The sequence below is a fragment of the Sinocyclocheilus anshuiensis genome, unplaced genomic scaffold (genome assembly GCF_001515605.1).
Source record: "Sinocyclocheilus anshuiensis isolate Anshui unplaced genomic scaffold, SAMN03320099.WGS_v1.1 scaffold305, whole genome shotgun sequence".
Lineage (NCBI taxonomy): Eukaryota > Metazoa > Chordata > Actinopteri > Cypriniformes > Cyprinidae > Sinocyclocheilus > Sinocyclocheilus anshuiensis.
Genome location: NW_015540850.1, coordinates 661,285 through 678,182, shown reverse-complemented (window position 1 = coordinate 678,182; position 16,898 = coordinate 661,285). Strand labels below are relative to the sequence as shown.

The window sequence follows — 16,898 nt, the reverse complement described above, 5'->3', positions numbered from 1 at the left end:
CAGAACATTACAGCAACCATCTAACAACATCCTGGCAACCATCTGCAAGTTCACCCTAGCATTGTGTCAGTGAGTTTTGCGCAGGAAAATGTAAAGAAAATGTAAAAATGTTCTTCAGTCACAGTCACAGGCTTTGTATGATGCAACACACAGAAGAATTGTTCAAGTATTTTGCTCTTGTTTTCATTTCACTAGAAAAGTGTTTTTGTTAAAGTGTTCTAAAGTGCATAAAGGGCTGTTGAAGTGGTTTCCACTTCACAGCAAGATGTTCTCGTCTCTTAAAGGGGTTGTTCACCTAAAATTGATAGTTTTGTCATCATTTTTTCGCCCTCATTGCTTTTACTGATGTTTATAGCAGAATGTCCTCTTCTCCATCCAATGAAAGTGAATGGTGACCATCAATCAAGATTCAATACGACTTAAGATTTAGCCTACAAAACTATCATGCGGCTTGGAAATATAGTCAATGAAGTGCTTCATTCTTCAGAAGCTTCTCTCTTAGCACTAGATTTAACCAGCAAGTCTTATACTCCTTTTGTGTAACATCACTAAAATTAGATAAAAATTATGATTCTTACCAAACTACAGAAGATTTCACCCAGAACATCACGGCAACCAACTAGCAATGCATTTACAACAACATAACAACGTCCTGGTAAACCAGCTGCAACACCCTAGCATAACATTTGCGCATTTCTTCAGAAAATGTATAAATCTATTTTTTCATTTGCTTTATAGACACAAGCTTTAGTGATTTACTGGTATGTTTAGGTTTGTTTTGTAACTCACCAAATTTTTTCAAGTATTTTGCTCTTATTTTCATTTCATTAGAAAAGTGTTTTGTTAAAGCATTTCTGAAGTGCATAAAGTGCTGTTGAAGTTGTTTCCACTTGATGTTCTTTAGTCTTAAAGGGATCGCTCGCCTAAAATTGAAAGTTTTGTTATACTTTTTCACCCTCATGGCTTTTACAAATTGTATGACTTTGTGGAACTGATGTTTAAAGCTAATTTCCAAGCTGCCCTTCTTCATTCAATAAATGTAAATGGTGATGAATGGTTGACCAAGGCCTGGTCCACACCTACACGGGTATTTTTACTCCATTGTTTGAAAAAAAAAAATCTTGTCCATGTGAAAACGCAAAAAACATGCTATGAAGCGCTGTCAAGAGCATGCCAAACCAACAGGTGGCGATATAACCCTAGCAGTAAAGCCATGTTGGCCAATCAGAAGCCTGAAAAATGTGCGCACTCTTGACGTCACAAGTCAAAATCTTCGGTTTCACCGGCTACACAACAACGCTGCAACCGGAGTTTATGAAAATCTTCACCCTAGCAGGAGTTTTCAAATCTTTGCATGTGGAAAAAATGGCCAAAACGCATAAAAATAGCTGCGGTTGTGAAAATACCTGTGTTTGTGTGGACAGGGCCCAAGATTCAGTAAATAACAACTTAAATTTCAGTATGTTCCTCACACAGAACTATCATACAGCCTTTAAACATAGTCGTGGACTTTTTTGGAACTTGAAAACCCCTGGTTGCATTGAAGAAAGCAGTTCAGACATTCTTCAGAACTTCTCCATTGGTGTTCTATGGAAAACCAAACATCATACAGGTTTGGAATGACATAAGGGTGAGTAAGCAATGACTGAACTCTCACTTTGGGGTGAATTATCCCTAAAAGGACAAGGTAAAAAGCAAGAACTGACCCACAACAGCATAGTCAATATATGCTGCGTGTATTCTCTGGAATTTGAAGGTACCAGGATGTTGTTGCCCTCAGAGATAGAGCACTGTGAATTTGAGAGGTACTCCAGGGCTTTTGATGCTGTAACAATAAGATCTGTCACATCACATGTCCAAAACACCCCCCAAAGACAATTCTCTTTTCAAAGCCATGACAGTGCGATTGTTCCCTCTTTTTCCTCGTTTCAATTTGACGGCTTTGTTAACCTGACCGCTCATCTGAATCACCCTTTCATCTACAAAGCAGTAAGCTAATTGGCACTGTCCCTGCACAACCCATTAGGACATTCCTAAATTCACATACAGAGTAAAAAATGAAAAAGACTGACTAAGCCACAACACATACTTATTCAAAACGAACATGATAAAAGACAAAAATACAGGTTGAGAGCCAAGGGAAAAATTGACTAATTTTTTCATTTTAATAGTGTGGTCTACAGGATTTATCCATCTGTTGTATTGTCTGCCATAGCTGTGCGACGTTCATTTTCCCTCTACTATAATAACTTTTTCATTTAACACATATCTTCATAAGTCAGTAAGTTTTGAAGACTGAGCTTCATTGTTATCTTATTCTGCTGAATAGTATTTTCACAACTAATTGTGGGAATATTTAATTTAATGATCAACCTCCTTTTGACAAAACAATGAAGCACACTGCCCGGGTGAAAAATAAATATATTTAAATTGTGCTTTTTCAGACATACTGTGTTTAGCATATTCCTTAAAAGTGTAACTAAGCATATATTTATTACCAAAGTATTTCTAGTATACTTTTTATAAATACATTAAAAGTATGCTTCTGTTTAGCATATTTCTTAGAAGTATAACTAAGCATATATTTAATACAAAAGTATTTCTAGTATACTTTTTAGAAATATATTAAAATGCAATTCAATATATTTTTATTGCACTTCAAATAAGCATGTTGGGAATACAAATGTATTATAAACATACTACTTGAATTTCAAGTATATTTTTAATACATTTAATACTACGTCTTTTTCACCTGGGTGCTTTGCTTGTAATATCCCTGGACGATGTACTATAACCCAGAAGAGGCTTTCTGTCTCAGATTTGCTAGTCATGTGTATAGTCTGCTTACCCCAATCAAAAGGAAAGTTCCCATGGCCCGAGGGGAGGTTTATTTAGTCTTTAATGGCATGAGAGACACGCTATGCGTCTCGGTGGTTTGTGTGGGGCCTAAATTGCATCTCTGAAGGACAACTAATCATATCAAAGGCAACAGAATGAGCCTCGAGTTTTAACGAGTGTGCTGGTTTGAATCGGTTTTTAAACCCAACCCCGGTGTCAAACTTATTTGTCCTTTTCACTGAACAATGTTTTCAACTCTGATCCTCTATCAGTAATGAGTCTATGGATTCTAGAATACTTGTGAGCATTCGCCTTGAGAATGATAAGTTATCAGAAGTGGAAGAATGGAAAAAATCGACACGATCCAACAAAGCGCTGTAGAGAGTTTCAAGGCATCCAAAACTATAAGTGACGATGGGTATCAAAAGTAGAGAGAAGATACTGTGTGTATGATGATCCGTCGGAAATGCAAACCGGAATCTGATAAGCCTGGAGAAGCCGTTTGTGACTTTCCGGATCACAGAACAGCAGAGATTGATATGGTTGCTTAGTAAACCCATCAAAAGATTAAAGCTCACCTTTATGTTTAAAGGAACAGTTTACCCAGAAATGGAAATTCTGTTTACTCACCCTCATGTCGTCCCGTATGACTTCCTTGCTTCCAGGGAGATGTTTAGCAGTATGTTTACACAGCTCCTGAAGTATCCCTGCCAATGCTCTGATGATCCTGAATGAGCGTTGGAGCCTATTTTTACATGCCACTAGATCCCAAACTTTCAAGGGCATGCACAGCGTCTTACCTTTGACAGTCAAGCATTCCTTTCACTGTAACAAAGTAGTTTCAAGAAGATCCCAACAAGATAACAACAAGCAGGTGTAATACATGATGTCTGAGTGTGTCTGGCCACTCTAGATAAAGACACGAGTTTCACCACACTCAGTGATGGGGAAAGGATTTAAACGATATCAACCTTGATGGAACATAATGTGCACTCCATTCTTTCCAAAACAAGATAAGATGTATTTGACACCACATAACAAATGAAGCACTCCTCCGCATTTTTTCCCCTCAAATAGTTACGGTGCAACATTTGTCGTAACAAAGAAATGAAGCCGTGCCTTCTCATAACAAATTAACTTGTTCTTTGTTGCCAGAATAGCCCTTGAACATTTCTCTTTGAAGAATTCATTGGTGAAAATAACTTTTTGTGACTTTGGGATCCTGGGGTTTTATTACACACCTGTCTGTTCACTTTAATCTGATCTATGAGATGCTGAGTCAGTTGGTTTGTCTGTCTCCAAATCTTGCTTCAAAAGTGTGGCTACCGATAAGTCATAAGGATAGTGTTTATATATAAATAAATAAAAAGGGCAATACAATTTCTCGCCTTAATCCAGTCCCAAACCATCAGATTTGTAGGCCATGGATTGTCACACCATAATCCTATTAAAATCCAGTCTGAAATATGACATAATTGGATGAAAATATGTTTACAGTAACAAGGCAGCAATTCCATTTGATTCGGTGTTGGTTTTAAAGATAATTTAAGTCAGCACTTATTTATTAATATAAACACATTGCTTCCCAAAATTCAGTTCTGTTTTTCAAGATGAGACTGCTCTATTTCACAAATAGTATGACAAACCTTTCTCCAGAATGCTGAAACCTTCACATTTATCTAAAATGTTAAGCAAACACTCTTCCAGCTGCACTCAAATTGTTTTCCCTTCAGCACACAATATTTTTAACATATGAGAAGCACTCAGACAAGCTAATTATGTGTCAACTTCAGGATTCAACATCTTTGCGTTATGTAAATTCACCTGAAACAATGTTTACATATCTGCATCTGAAGACTGAAAGATGTTCAGCATGTTGCTAAGCTACCAGGAACGAGTGAGGCATTCTTCTGGTCTTTGGTTCAACAAGGGGGTTACCGTCCTACTGCCAGGAAATTGCTCAGCGTGACTCAGATGTATAAGACTCTGAGAATAAGGAATGGACTTGCAAATAATTTCCTCCTCTGTCATATACAATCTTCCATCCAGTGACATTTCCAAACCATTTGACCATTGATCCGCTGACTCCCCACCCAAATGCCAGTGCTATGTTAAATGGCTGGGTTAACTCAGTGACGTGGTAAGATCAGATGAATTCAACCATTCAACTTGAGCTGCATATAAAAGGGGACAGAGTAATTTGAGCTATTCTATGATTAAAGTCCCAATGTGCTGGAAGTAGCAACAGATCTTGTCTTGCATATTGTGACGTACATCCACATGAACTGGATTATGGAACATTTTTTAAAATGTAGGGCAGGGTCTTAGTTCAAGCCGTCAGCACATCTGAAAGCAAGCTTGCAGTCTATTGTAAGAAAGGGCCGGTGTTTATGCAGGCAAAATGGAGAAGTCTGGCATACGTTACCAGAGAGGAGTCTGTCGTTTCACCAGAGATTGAGTCGACATTTTGATTGAAATTTATAAAGGTCAATATTCATTCTGACTTTAATAGTAGCTTTAGTTTGTGATATTAAGAGGGAAGTCTATGGAACAAAACAGTCAAAATTAGGGCTGAACCCATTCCTTGACATCAAACCCATTCCTTGACATCATACAACAGCGTTTTAGTGGCAAGTTAAAAAATCTAAGATTATAAGACTGAAGTCATAATATTTTTAGAAAAATTCAAAATTACGAGAATAAAGTCAAAATATTTTGAGAATAAAGTCGAAAATACATATAGGCTATACTCTCAAAATATTATAACTTTAATCTTGTAATCTTTTTTCTTAAAATATTTAGACTTTTTTCTCATAATTTTAAATTTTTTTCTCAAAATATTACGACTTTAATCTCGAAATCTTAATTTTTTTATTTTTTAACGTGGCACTAAAATGCCGTCGTAGACATCAATATCAGTTCCTGAACTATACTTTTTTCGATACCAATTTTATGAAATCCGTTTCAACAAGATAACATTACACATTACCTCAAAAAAAAAATTGGTTTTACTTTTTCAGCTTGTTGATGTTTTTACAGACAGAAATTTGGCACTGAACGACAAGACATTTTTCGATAATTCAGTGCCTAAAAAATATCGAACTCGATACCCAGCTCTAGTCAAATTATTCATGAATGTCAATATTTATACCTGGCCAATGTTACCCTAATGTTTAATATGGCTAATAGTCCAGGTACCCGTCAAAAGCCTCCTCAAATGTGGTTCCTACTTGCACACATGTAAATGTGAGATATTGCGTTGCAATGGACAGGAATATCACAGGGTTCGCACAATGCAGTTGATCTTAATCACAGTGGGCTTACTCAACGCTAGAAACACTAGCATTGTCTGTCTTCTCATAGCCAGGCGAAATGTAGTCACAGACCGTGTCTGGAAGGTTCATTCTTATTTGAGGAGCTGCAATGAGAGCGTAGACACGTCTATTATGTGGGGATGAGCTGAAGAAATTGGATATAAAGTGAAAGAGTTTGAATGGAGTTTGCATGGAAATTGGATCATTTATGAGGTGAAATTGGTGCCATTGATAGCGAAATCAATTGGATTGGACAATATTGGAGCTTGAATTGAACTAGCAGCAACTGAATTGACCCAGACATGATGAAGTCCCTTCTGGCAGCTGTTGGACTTCAAGACCACCACCTCTCTGAACCCCTACAAATATACAGGCTCACAATGGAGCCAGTGGCTCCCTAGATGCAGTGGACTCTTTGCATGAGTACAATTATGGTATTATCAGGTTCTCAAACATTCCTCCACTAACATTTCATGCAGAGAGCATGTTGAGCCACCCAGGTGTTCGCTGCTGTCATGCTATGTGTATGTCTAGGTTAATGAGATGGAATCCTCCTAATTCAAGGTGTTATGATGTGAGAACAGCAGTAAAAGCAATATGCAGGGTTAAACTGAAGTGCAAGTAAAAGGCATCAAGCCAGCGCGAAACTAGCAAGGATTCACACCTTTGTCTCTCACGGATGTAGACGACCGTGAGAGGCAGCTGTTTTCAAGGCACTGAGAAAGACAACACACTGTGGAGAAACTAGTAATGGAATACAACACAGGGCTTAAAAGCACACAAAAGGACATTCAAAAAGAACACGGCGGTCAATTTGTTCATATAGCATCATGACCTTCGAATTTAATGTGTTTGGCAAATGATGTGTCTTTTATGTGGAAAAGGCTTTTTGAGTGAAACAGCCTTAATGACGTTTTAAACAGCGCTTTGAAATGGCACTCATATTAATTTAATTTGCACTCTAGATGTTTATTTTCCATTTGATCTGCAACACATAACTTACTCTCATGCACCGCGCAAGGGTTTAACAACACGCAAATTGAATCACCATGACAACAAATTACCTCTTATGTCCTAGTCGGTAACTCTAAAATAACTAAAGGCATGAAGGCTCGCTGAAGCTTTGTTCCAAACCCAGTGAACTGTATTGCTGTCTACAGCCCAGGTAGGCAACTGCGTTCCAAGGCAGCATGCTAACTAAAATGGAACCCTAATAAGCGATTGATTTAAATTTTAAAACAATCTACATAGTTAGCAGCTAACGACACAATATTCTAATAAGCATAAAACATGCATAGCAAGCGCATAACTAGATGTAACTATTTGATCACTATTTTCAGTACTAAATGAAACTTTATTATAACCTCAAAATTCAAATGCGAGAAGTCAGAATTGTGAGAAATAAACTCGCAATTGTTAGAAATTTGATATTAACTATAAAAGTCATCACTTTTTTATTATGTGGCGAAAAACAACAAATTAAAAAAAAAATGTAAAAAAAGAGTTGTGATGTTAACTCCGTTTAACAGACAATTACAAAAAATTGTCAGAATTGTGAAATTCAGTATTTCAAGATATAAACTCGCCATTACCTTTATTTTTTTGCGTGAAGGAAATACCAATATGTAATTGCAGAAATTTGAGTTATATTTCGCAATTCTGACTTTTTTCCCTCAAACTTTTTCTCACAATTCACAACTGTGAAGAAAAAGGTCAGAATTGTGAGCTAAAAAGCTGATATTACCTTTTTTATTTTATTTATTTATTTTTGTAATCCTATGGCAGAAACAAGCTTTCATAGATGCTGCTTCTTCATGGTCCCTTAAAGGGGTCATATGATGCGATTTAAATTTTTCCTTTCTCTTTGGAGTGTTACAAGCTCTTGGTGCATAAAGAAGGTAAAGTTGCAAAGACTAAAGTCTCAAATCCAAAGAGATATTCTTTATAAAAGTCTTGTCAAAGGAGGGGGCTTTGTTGAAAACGACGTGTTTGAGAGAGGCAGGGCATAGAGGACCTACAATAATGTACAGTATTTGAAAAAAAAATGTGTTTTTTGAACATTAAAGCATGTCAACATATTCTGTTACACCAAATACACAAAATAATGATCTTTAAAATAGCATCATATGACCCCTTTAAAATCCTGTCTAAATAGACAGCTCAAATCATAGCAGTAACTTTGCACTAGTCCCAAAAGGAGTGTTGAAAAATTTACAATATAGCAGTCACTTCTTCTACTAACCCTCTGGCGATTTAGGTCGAGCGCCAGTGGAGTTTTAAACCAAAGTGGGCACACTTCACAAACCCTGCTGATGCAGGTCGTTTTTACAGTAGAACCAATAGCCAAGGGGATTTACTGCTCTGTTCACAAGGCACCATGACAAAGTGCTATGGCCTGACAACAGGACAACGCTGCTGAGGTCTGTCATTTGCCAATAAGTGATAGTAAGCCCTGCAGTTATGCTGCAGAGATGAAGCTGACATTGCTCCAGTTGTGAAAGAGATTTCTCCTCTGGGTTGAAGTTTAAGATTAAGTAAGATTAAGTCTTTTCTCAGGATCAAAAACAGAGAAATAGGAGATTTAAAGAAATATTCTGGGTGCAAATTAATCTCAGAATAAGGCATGATGTTAATTAAATTAATTTAAATTTATCCCTTTTCTAAAAGAAAAAAAGAAAAAAAACCCACAAATTTCTGCTACAGTGAGGAACTTACAATGGAAGTGAATAGAGCCAATTTGTAAACGTTTAAGTAAGTTTCAATGTTACAGCCACAAGATGTAACAATATAAGCGTCATGACTTTAGTGGAAAAAATATTCTAACCAATTCTGTGTAAAGTTATAGACCTTCATACAACTTTGTAGCCATGACAACACAGAAAACCCTAAAATCATTTTTAAAAAATTATGATTTCAACTGCTTTATGGCTCAAACAAACATGTTTTAACAGAAGAATTAATGTAAGTGCATGTATAAAATTATAAGCTTCATATTTCTGCTTTTAAAATCTCCAAGAATTGGCCCCATTCACTTCCACTGGAAATGCCTCACTGTAACTGTGATTTTTGCATTATATAAAGAAAACAACAAAATCGAATCGAAATTAACATTAGGCCACAAATGCTGTTGTCGATTGAGCCTAACTTGTATTGAACCCAAAATATTCCTCCAATTAGTCTCATTCCTGTATAAAAGAAACAAAAAAGAGGTGTTAACAAGATCTTGCCTGTGATTTTTCCCTCCAATGGGAAGAAAACTGCTTTCACCAATTGAATTATGGCAAATATGCACCTACTAGCACAAAGCCAGTTGACTATCACATTTTAAAGCTGATTTCCCTATAACATCACCATTACAAAGACTAAAACACCCATTAGCAACTGAAAGCGTTCTATTTAACAAACAATAGGTCATTAGAGCACATGCTGAATATTTCCTTGTCTTGTCAATCTTCTTCCCCCCGTCCATCAATCTTTCTTCTAATTTAGTGCTGGCAGGAGCACTATGAGCGTATGTTCACCTTGAATAATGACAGCCAGCCTCTCTAAGACTGGAAGAGAGACAATAATCAAAATCTTTTGCTTGCAGTTGTAAGCGAATAAAGCATAAGCGACTGCACTTTGCAATGGAAGCAGCCGAGCATACTGTGCAAACGCTTCGCTCCTAAAGGGTTTAATTATGAGTCGCGCTAATATTGAAGCAGAAAATTCTGGTGCCGGGGACAAGTACGAGGCTTGCCAAAAACCATGGAACAGCTCAGACACATCTAATTGCTCCAGAGCAAACAGATGTGTCTTCTATTTGGAGGCATTTTCAGCTTATTAAAGCACAGAGTGCCTTGTGGCACATCAAATGGCATTCAGAATAATTGATTGGCTGTGAATATCGTATCAACCAACGGCATGCAAAAATAAATCCCATTCATATATCATCCTTTGAGTGGTGATCGTCAGAACGGAGCAATGATTGAAAATTAACAGCAATAAAAACAGATCGCTTCTTCATGCTTAACGTATTGCGTAAATTGAATTTGATTGTAAAATGGCTATACATGACCAGGGTTGCCAAGTTTTCACAGCAAAATCCGCCCAATTGCTACTCAAAACTAGCCCAATCGCTTCACCCAATAAAAATCGACTTGGCAACACTGTACATGACTGCAACCTTATCAAACAGAACTAAGCCCTGCCTTAAATGCTTTACTAACCAATCCTGTGCTGGAATCAACAACATCTTTTGTTGTTGCTGTTGATTTTCAATGAAATCTTGACCTGTTAACACAAAAAAAAATTACAGTTGACCTTTAGCTAAACCCAGCCTCCATTGGGCATTGCTTGCTCAGAAAAGAAAAAAAAGCACCAAAAAAAAAAAAAACATCCTATTAGAAAGAATGAAAGAGTTCCTCATAAAATATTTGCTAATAAAGTGGTAAAAACTGAATGGGTATTAGTCGTACATGCGCTGGAATGAAATGTGACATTGCAACCATATGATTTGCCATTTTCTTGAAAGAACTTGTTAAATTAACCAGTAACGTGATTAAAAACTGCAGAGACTGCAAATCAGAATCAAGTTGACTGAAACGAAAGAAACTTAATATGAAAGCAATTACAAGTGACAACTTTAAAGTGTAAGTTAAAAGAATGTTTCTACAATGTATTCACCATAATGTACACCCTAAGAATTAGTAGAACTCTTAAGGTAATCAGTTTTAAATATTGATTTTCTTCTACACAAACAAATTAATTGCACGTAACTTGAAATATTGAACAATCTGACTGTGCTGATTGTTGTTTTTAGCTACTCTGTCCTTGGTTGGCCTGAATTAAATAAATTAACATTAAATGAATTATCTTTGAAACAAAATTTAGAATATTCATTTGGAAATGATGATGGCTGATGTATAGTGTACTTCACAGGGGAAAATAGCACGTTTGTGGTTTTTGGATCATTTCGAGGAACGATGATTTAGGCCACGATGGGGAAGTCGTGGCCTAATGGTTAGAGAGTCGGACTTGTAACCCAAAGGTTGCGAGTTTGAGTCTCGTACCGCCAGGGATTGTAGGTGGGAGGAGTGAATGTACAGCGCTCTCTCCCACCTTCAATACCACGACTGAGGTGCCCTTGAGCAAGGCACCGAACCCCCAACTGCTCCCCGGGCATCGCAGCAAAAATGGCTGCCCACTGCTCCGGGTGTGTGTTCACTGCTGTGTGTGTGCACTTTGGATGGGTTAAATGCAGAGCACTAATTCCGAGTATGGGTCACCATACTTGGCCACATGTCACATCACATCACATTTCTGTAAAGATTCTCCATTAACTTCAGTTAGGATTAGTCAGTAACTAAAGCAGAGATTTTCGATATTAAATATTTGTCAGCCATTTTACAGTATATTTGTATATAACATACTGATTAGCAAAGGTTTGTGTAGTCTAATAATTCCAGAGATTAAATTTTGCTATTATTAAGCACAGCTGGAAGTTTAGTTTTGTTAAAAATCAAGCTGAAATTGAATTGAGATCTTGAGATTGTAATGTATTTTGCCCTCTCATTGGGCCAATCTGCTCAAGTGCCCATAGACTGTAAATCTTGAGACAAATCAAACAAGCTAGACCTGGACAGCTTATTTATAATCTTGTCAATCACTCTCGCTCTGATCTTGCTCCTCTTTACAGGAAGAACAAACATTTATTCCCAAAATAGTTCCCAAATCCTCAGTTTTAGATTAAAGCTGCAACTGCTGCAAGACAAGACAAGAGAGTTGATATTCTGTGAAGTCTCAAAAATACACAAAAGCATTTTAAAAGGAATTAAATAATTAATAAACAGGCCTGAAGTTTTATTTCCATCCACTACAATACTATGACACTGATTCTCAGCAGGTTTTGCTTCAGGTTCCAGATTTTTGTCATCTAGTGATAGCACAGTACTAAAATGATGTATAATACAAAATTTAAAAAATAAAAAATAAGATTTAGGATAGATAAAACAAAAGCAGAAGCAGTATTTACACTGGAATTTAATGTTAGCCAAGTCATATCCATATCTAATTTCCAAGTATCAAGGCATGCCGTGCAACCTGTCCATGTTGGCATCTGCCTAATTTGGCTGCTTCTACCTTAATGATACTAAACAATACTGTGAGTTTAGATGCCCAGACTTTGACATCAGCAACAAAAGATATCTTCTCCATTTTAAACAATGATATCCTATTTCTAAAAATAAAAAATAAGATTTAGGATAGATAAAACAAAAGCAGAAGCAGTATTTACACTGGAATTTAATGTTAGCCAAGTCATATCCATATCTAATTTCCAAGTATCAAGGCATGCCGTGCAACCTGTCCATGTTGGCATCTGCCTAATTTGGCTGCTTCTACCTTAATGATACTAAAAAATACTGTGAGTTTAGATGCCCAGACTTTGACATCAGCAACAAAAGATATCTTCTCCGTTTTAAACAATGATATCCTATTTCTAACTGCGCTTTAGAAAAAAAAATTAGAATAAATATTTACTTTTAATTCTGTATTGTTCACACGGAATAGAGCCCAAAATAGACACTGCGGTTATTCTGTGGATAATTATTACACAGATTTTGATAGATGATATGTAGGTTTCATGCACCTTGAACAAGTAGGCCTAGGTCTAGCAAAGAAACTGTGCCTTCATGACTAGCAATTATTAAGGAGTGACACTGACATCTAGCCATAGAGAAGCGAATTACACGCTGCCCTTACTGTCGTGAAATCACGCACGCCTTCATTTGCCCACAGTTGAAAGGTCGATCTGAAGATGGTAGAGTCATTGATTTGTAACAACACGCAAAGCAGGTATTAAAACGTGGGTTTTTAATACTAACATATTTATATTCATATGAACTATATGTTTTGTAAAGCACATTGTTAGCTATTATAACCATACAGTAGATTCAAACATAAAAGGAGTTTCTGTCATACAGGTTGAGTTCTGTGCTGAACAGAGATGTCAAGCAGTTCGGAAAGAAGTTCATGTTTGATTCTAATGAGGAGACGTGCTGGAATTCTGACCAGGTAATTTGGCCGAGTTGGTGCGACGATTCGTGCGGTTTTCTCATTCTCTTAACCCATTTTACCACCTTATTTTTAAAAATAGGGTGAATCCCAGTGGGTTGTCTTGGAGTTTCCACAGCCTGTGAAAGTTTCAGAGCTCAGGCTACAGTTCCAAGGAGGGTTTTCAGGGAAATCTTGCAAATTACAAGGTCAGTCAACACGAACAATATTAGCGTTTAGCGGTAAAACCGTAAAAGATATACTTACCATGAGCTCCGAGGTTGCTAAGGGATGGTGTGGACTAATTTACTGTCATTTTGAAGTTGTTTCGAAGAACGATTTAAGTAGCCTAATTGTACTTTCCATAAATGCTTAGTTGCTATTGCCATGAAAACACGAAATCGCGGCAAAATAGCTCAACGTTTACCGCCCACTCCCATGAAGCATTGCGAATATTTTCTTGAACTTATTTTATATTTTGTTTTATTTTTGTTGAAATTGTATTAATTTCATTTTTATTCATAAGACACCATATTTGCTGTCTTAATACATGTTCCTTGCCTTATTATGAACAATTGAAAATCTGATTTAGTTTGACTCTTTCTGCAGTTTACATAGTTAAGCCATGTGGCGCAAAATGAATGGCTTTTAGTGAGTCTTTTGAACCATACTCAACAGATTAGTTCAAAAACGCTCATTCATTGGCGTACAAAACAAGTGACTGCATTTATGTGTGAGTCATTGAATCATTCATTCAGCTGATTCATGGATAAACTTTGCTTTATTCACCACTGAAATATCACTACTGTGTTGAACTGCAGCCCAAGGCATCATATCTACAACCAACTAACAATTTTCATAAATAAGAGATAAAAATGAATAATAGAGATTTAAAATGTTTGTTTTCTACAGGTTCTGCCAAAGAAGAGGATCTCAAACATATTGTGGACTTCTATCCAGAGGACAACAACTGTCTACAAATATCCTTCCAGATGGTGCAATATTATTCTTCACCTTCAGCAATCACCACCTTTTGTCATTTTTGCATCCGCTTAGATAAATGCATGTATATAATCCCCATATTCTCTCAGATTGAGTGTCTTCTGAACTTCCTCACAGTCAGTGGACTTTTCTAGTACAGTAACCTACTGCGACTTATGTTTTCTCTCTTTTCCTGGCCAATGGCCAAATTGCCCATGTCTTCAATTTATTCCAAGCTTATCAAATCCTTGATTCTTCACCCACAGTTTTCCCATTCAAGATGCCCCTTTGGTTCAGAGGCTGAAAATAGTGTTTGAAAACAGTGCTGACTTTTTTGGAAGAATAATTGTTTACACATTGGATATCCTGGGGGAAAAGGTTTTGGAATGTTTTGAGAAAAGGACAACGAGGAAGTATGAAGAGGCAGGAATGCCAACCAACTTCCACCACCCCCCCTTGCTTTCACCTCTGGATGAGGAATTTATTTCCACCTACTCACAGGAAAAGCATACACTGATGTTACTTTTGATCTCATTTCCTTTGTTTCTACAGAGAGACTATGGATTATATTCACATCAAGTCAAAACACATGTACTACACGTTTGTAAAAATGTTTTTTAATTGAAAAAAGATACAAAACTGGTTGTTCTTTACATCTCCTATGTCAAAATAAAGCTATAAAATATGCAGGATTATTGTAAGGTCTTGTAAGAGCAGTTCTCTGCTTCATGTGTTTTCAGACACTGAAACTGGTTCCCGGAAGAGCTTCAAAATATGATCTTCAAGCAGTTTTTGCACTGCAAACAAGTTGGAAGACTTGTCAGTTATTAATTAATACAATTAAAATGTATTATTTGTTATATTAATATACTGTAGGGAATGACTCTTGCCTTTTTTGTGGCCCAATGCAACAGCGAGAGCAACAGGACTGTAGCCAGAGTCTGCCTCAAACGTGATATCTGCCCCACATCCTAAACACAAACTTACTTTAGTTCATCATCACAAATAATAAAATGCATGAATATTTTGAAGACTTACTTAAGAGAGCTTCAACACATTTTGTGTGATTCCCACGAACTGCATACAGAAGAGGGGTCCCACCATTCTGTTAGAAAGTGAAAGTTTTTAGATTTGGAAAATGTTTCTGCAGTATTTAATGGTTGTGTATGATGTATTTGTAAAGTTTTACGAACATTTTCCAAATAATTAAACTGCTCATACCCAGTCATAGGAATCAATATCAACACCATGTTGTAGGAGAATATTAACAATATCGGCAAATCCTCCTGCACTGGCCAAAGACAAGGCACTTTCTCGTTCTCTAGCGAGTGTTCTCGGATCTGCTCCCTGATATAATATAATATTAAAAAAATAAAAATAATATATACAGTTTTATATATATATATATATATATATATATAGTCTAGACTTAGTGGCTACCAAAATGTGTCTTTCTCACCTTCTGAAGGAGGAACTCCACCATCATTATCTCTCCAAATGCAGCAGCCCACATTAGTGGTGTGAAACCTCGCTCATCTTGACTGTTAAGTAGAGAACTGTCTGCAAGATTACCCATATATATATATATACATAAATATTTATTCATTCATTCATTGATTTATTTGTTTATTTATGCATGCATGCGCAGGATGCCCTTATTTATTTATTTATTTATTTTAGCAAGTGTTGTATATTTATTGATACCTTTGGATAAATGTAATTCCAGTTGTGAAATCTCTCCATGGGCTGCCAGCTGATGAATTGAGAGGTCTACAAGACATAATTAAATGCCATAATTACATTTTAAAAGACTATTAAATGCCTGCATTTGAAATCTGCCTATATCTATAGAAGGAGGTGGCAGACTCACTGTCTAAAGTGGCGGGTCGGACTGTGACCTCATTCCCCCGCTGTTTATTTGTCAGAGTGGTCGAGTGGTTTACTGCATTTTCATCATTTCGGTTTTCCATAATCGCTTATCATTACACCTGCTTTAAATGTACGCAATACAGAAAATATAAATAAATAACTAATAAACAAGATTAGCGCCCATTATTATGCATAATTAGTTAATAATACTAATATAAAATAACAAAATATGACTTAGGAGAATATTACCTTTGACTGTTTACATGATCTTAAACTTCACAGGTTCGTGTGATCGTATATGCTGCTTTTGTTTCCTGATTCGGTTGCAAAAGTGAAACTGAAATAGAAGTCTTGCAAGTGCATTGAACTCGCGCACATTCAAAGTCTATTGAATGATACATGAAACAGTAGGCTACTTTTCTCATAATATATATCTGGCTGCAAAATTTATCGCATCTTTTTTTAACAACTAGAGTTGGGACAATAGCTTGAAATGGGTTTCGTGAACGAGTCGGAGGGGTTGGATGAATCTTTTAGGAATCGTTTTAGTTCACTCTCATGTACTGACTCCTTGAGGCGCGTGACTGCTTTACTGCCTTCGAAGACTGACTATAGACGGAGCCAATAGCATTTGAGTGCGAGCTGGGAAGAAGTATTTCATTGGTTGAATCTACTGATCAATACGCCCCCTTCATTGAGTAGGCTAGGTGTAACTCATCTGTCTGTCTACCTTTAATTATTCATGTTTATTGATGTTTGTTGAACTTTTCCCATGGTTCATAACAGCCCATCAGCTTTCTAGATAATGAAATATTTGGGTGAAAAAATTATTATCTATTATTATATATATATATATATATATAT

At 36.5% G+C, this 16,898-nt stretch overlaps 2 protein-coding genes across 4 annotated transcripts; one reads left to right on the top strand and one right to left on the bottom strand.

The window, feature by feature from the left end:
* Positions 1–12,881: 12,881 nt before the first annotated feature.
* Positions 12,882–14,851, top strand: LOC107687739 (nuclear receptor 2C2-associated protein-like). Of its 2 annotated transcripts, none has more exons than XM_016485187.1 (5): positions 12,882–12,986; positions 13,115–13,205; positions 13,288–13,393; positions 14,097–14,164; positions 14,430–14,851. In XM_016485187.1, the coding sequence occupies exons 1-5, from the start codon at positions 12,949–12,951 to the stop codon at positions 14,784–14,786; spliced, it is 660 nt and encodes a 219-aa protein (XP_016340673.1). In that variant the 5' UTR covers positions 12,882–12,948; the 3' UTR covers positions 14,787–14,851. The 2 variants fall into 2 exon arrangements, with proteins under 2 accessions (XP_016340673.1, XP_016340674.1); XM_016485188.1 differs by having other exon boundaries at positions 12,938–12,996.
* Positions 14,852–14,873: 22 nt separating this feature from the next.
* On the bottom strand, positions 14,874–16,609 carry LOC107687741 (DNA-binding protein RFXANK-like). Of its 2 annotated transcripts, none has more exons than XM_016485190.1 (8): positions 16,284–16,609; positions 16,036–16,153; positions 15,870–15,935; positions 15,625–15,725; positions 15,387–15,512; positions 15,204–15,270; positions 15,056–15,136; positions 14,874–14,962 (listed from the first exon to the last, which is right to left on the bottom strand). In XM_016485190.1, exons 2-8 carry the CDS (start codon positions 16,133–16,135, stop codon positions 14,892–14,894), a joined length of 612 nt encoding a protein of 203 aa, XP_016340676.1. In that variant the 5' UTR covers positions 16,136–16,153; positions 16,284–16,609; the 3' UTR covers positions 14,874–14,891. The 2 variants fall into 2 exon arrangements, with proteins under 2 accessions (XP_016340676.1, XP_016340675.1); XM_016485189.1 differs by having other exon boundaries at positions 16,036–16,156; positions 16,284–16,607.
* Positions 16,610–16,898: the final 289 nt, after the last annotated feature.

Coding starts and splice junctions, on each gene's coding strand:
- LOC107687739 (XM_016485187.1), top strand. CDS start 12,949: ATGGTAGAGTCATTGATTTGTAACAACACGCAAAGCAG. Junction 13,206..13,287: donor CGTGCTGGAATTCTGACCAG/GTAATTTGGCCG, acceptor TTTTAAAAATAG/GGTGAATCCCAGTGGGTTGT. Junction 14,165..14,429: donor AGGACAACAACTGTCTACAA/ATATCCTTCCAG, acceptor TTCTTCACCCAC/AGTTTTCCCATTCAAGATGC.
- LOC107687741 (XM_016485190.1), bottom strand. CDS start 16,135: ATGGAAAACCGAAATGATGAAAATGCAGTAAACCACTCGACCACTCTG. Junction 15,936..16,035: donor CCGACCCGCCACTTTAGACA/GTGAGTCTGCCA, acceptor TATGTCTTGTAG/ACCTCTCAATTCATCAGCTG. Junction 15,726..15,869: donor GGAATTACATTTATCCAAAG/GTATCAATAAAT, acceptor GTAATCTTGCAG/ACAGTTCTCTACTTAACAGT.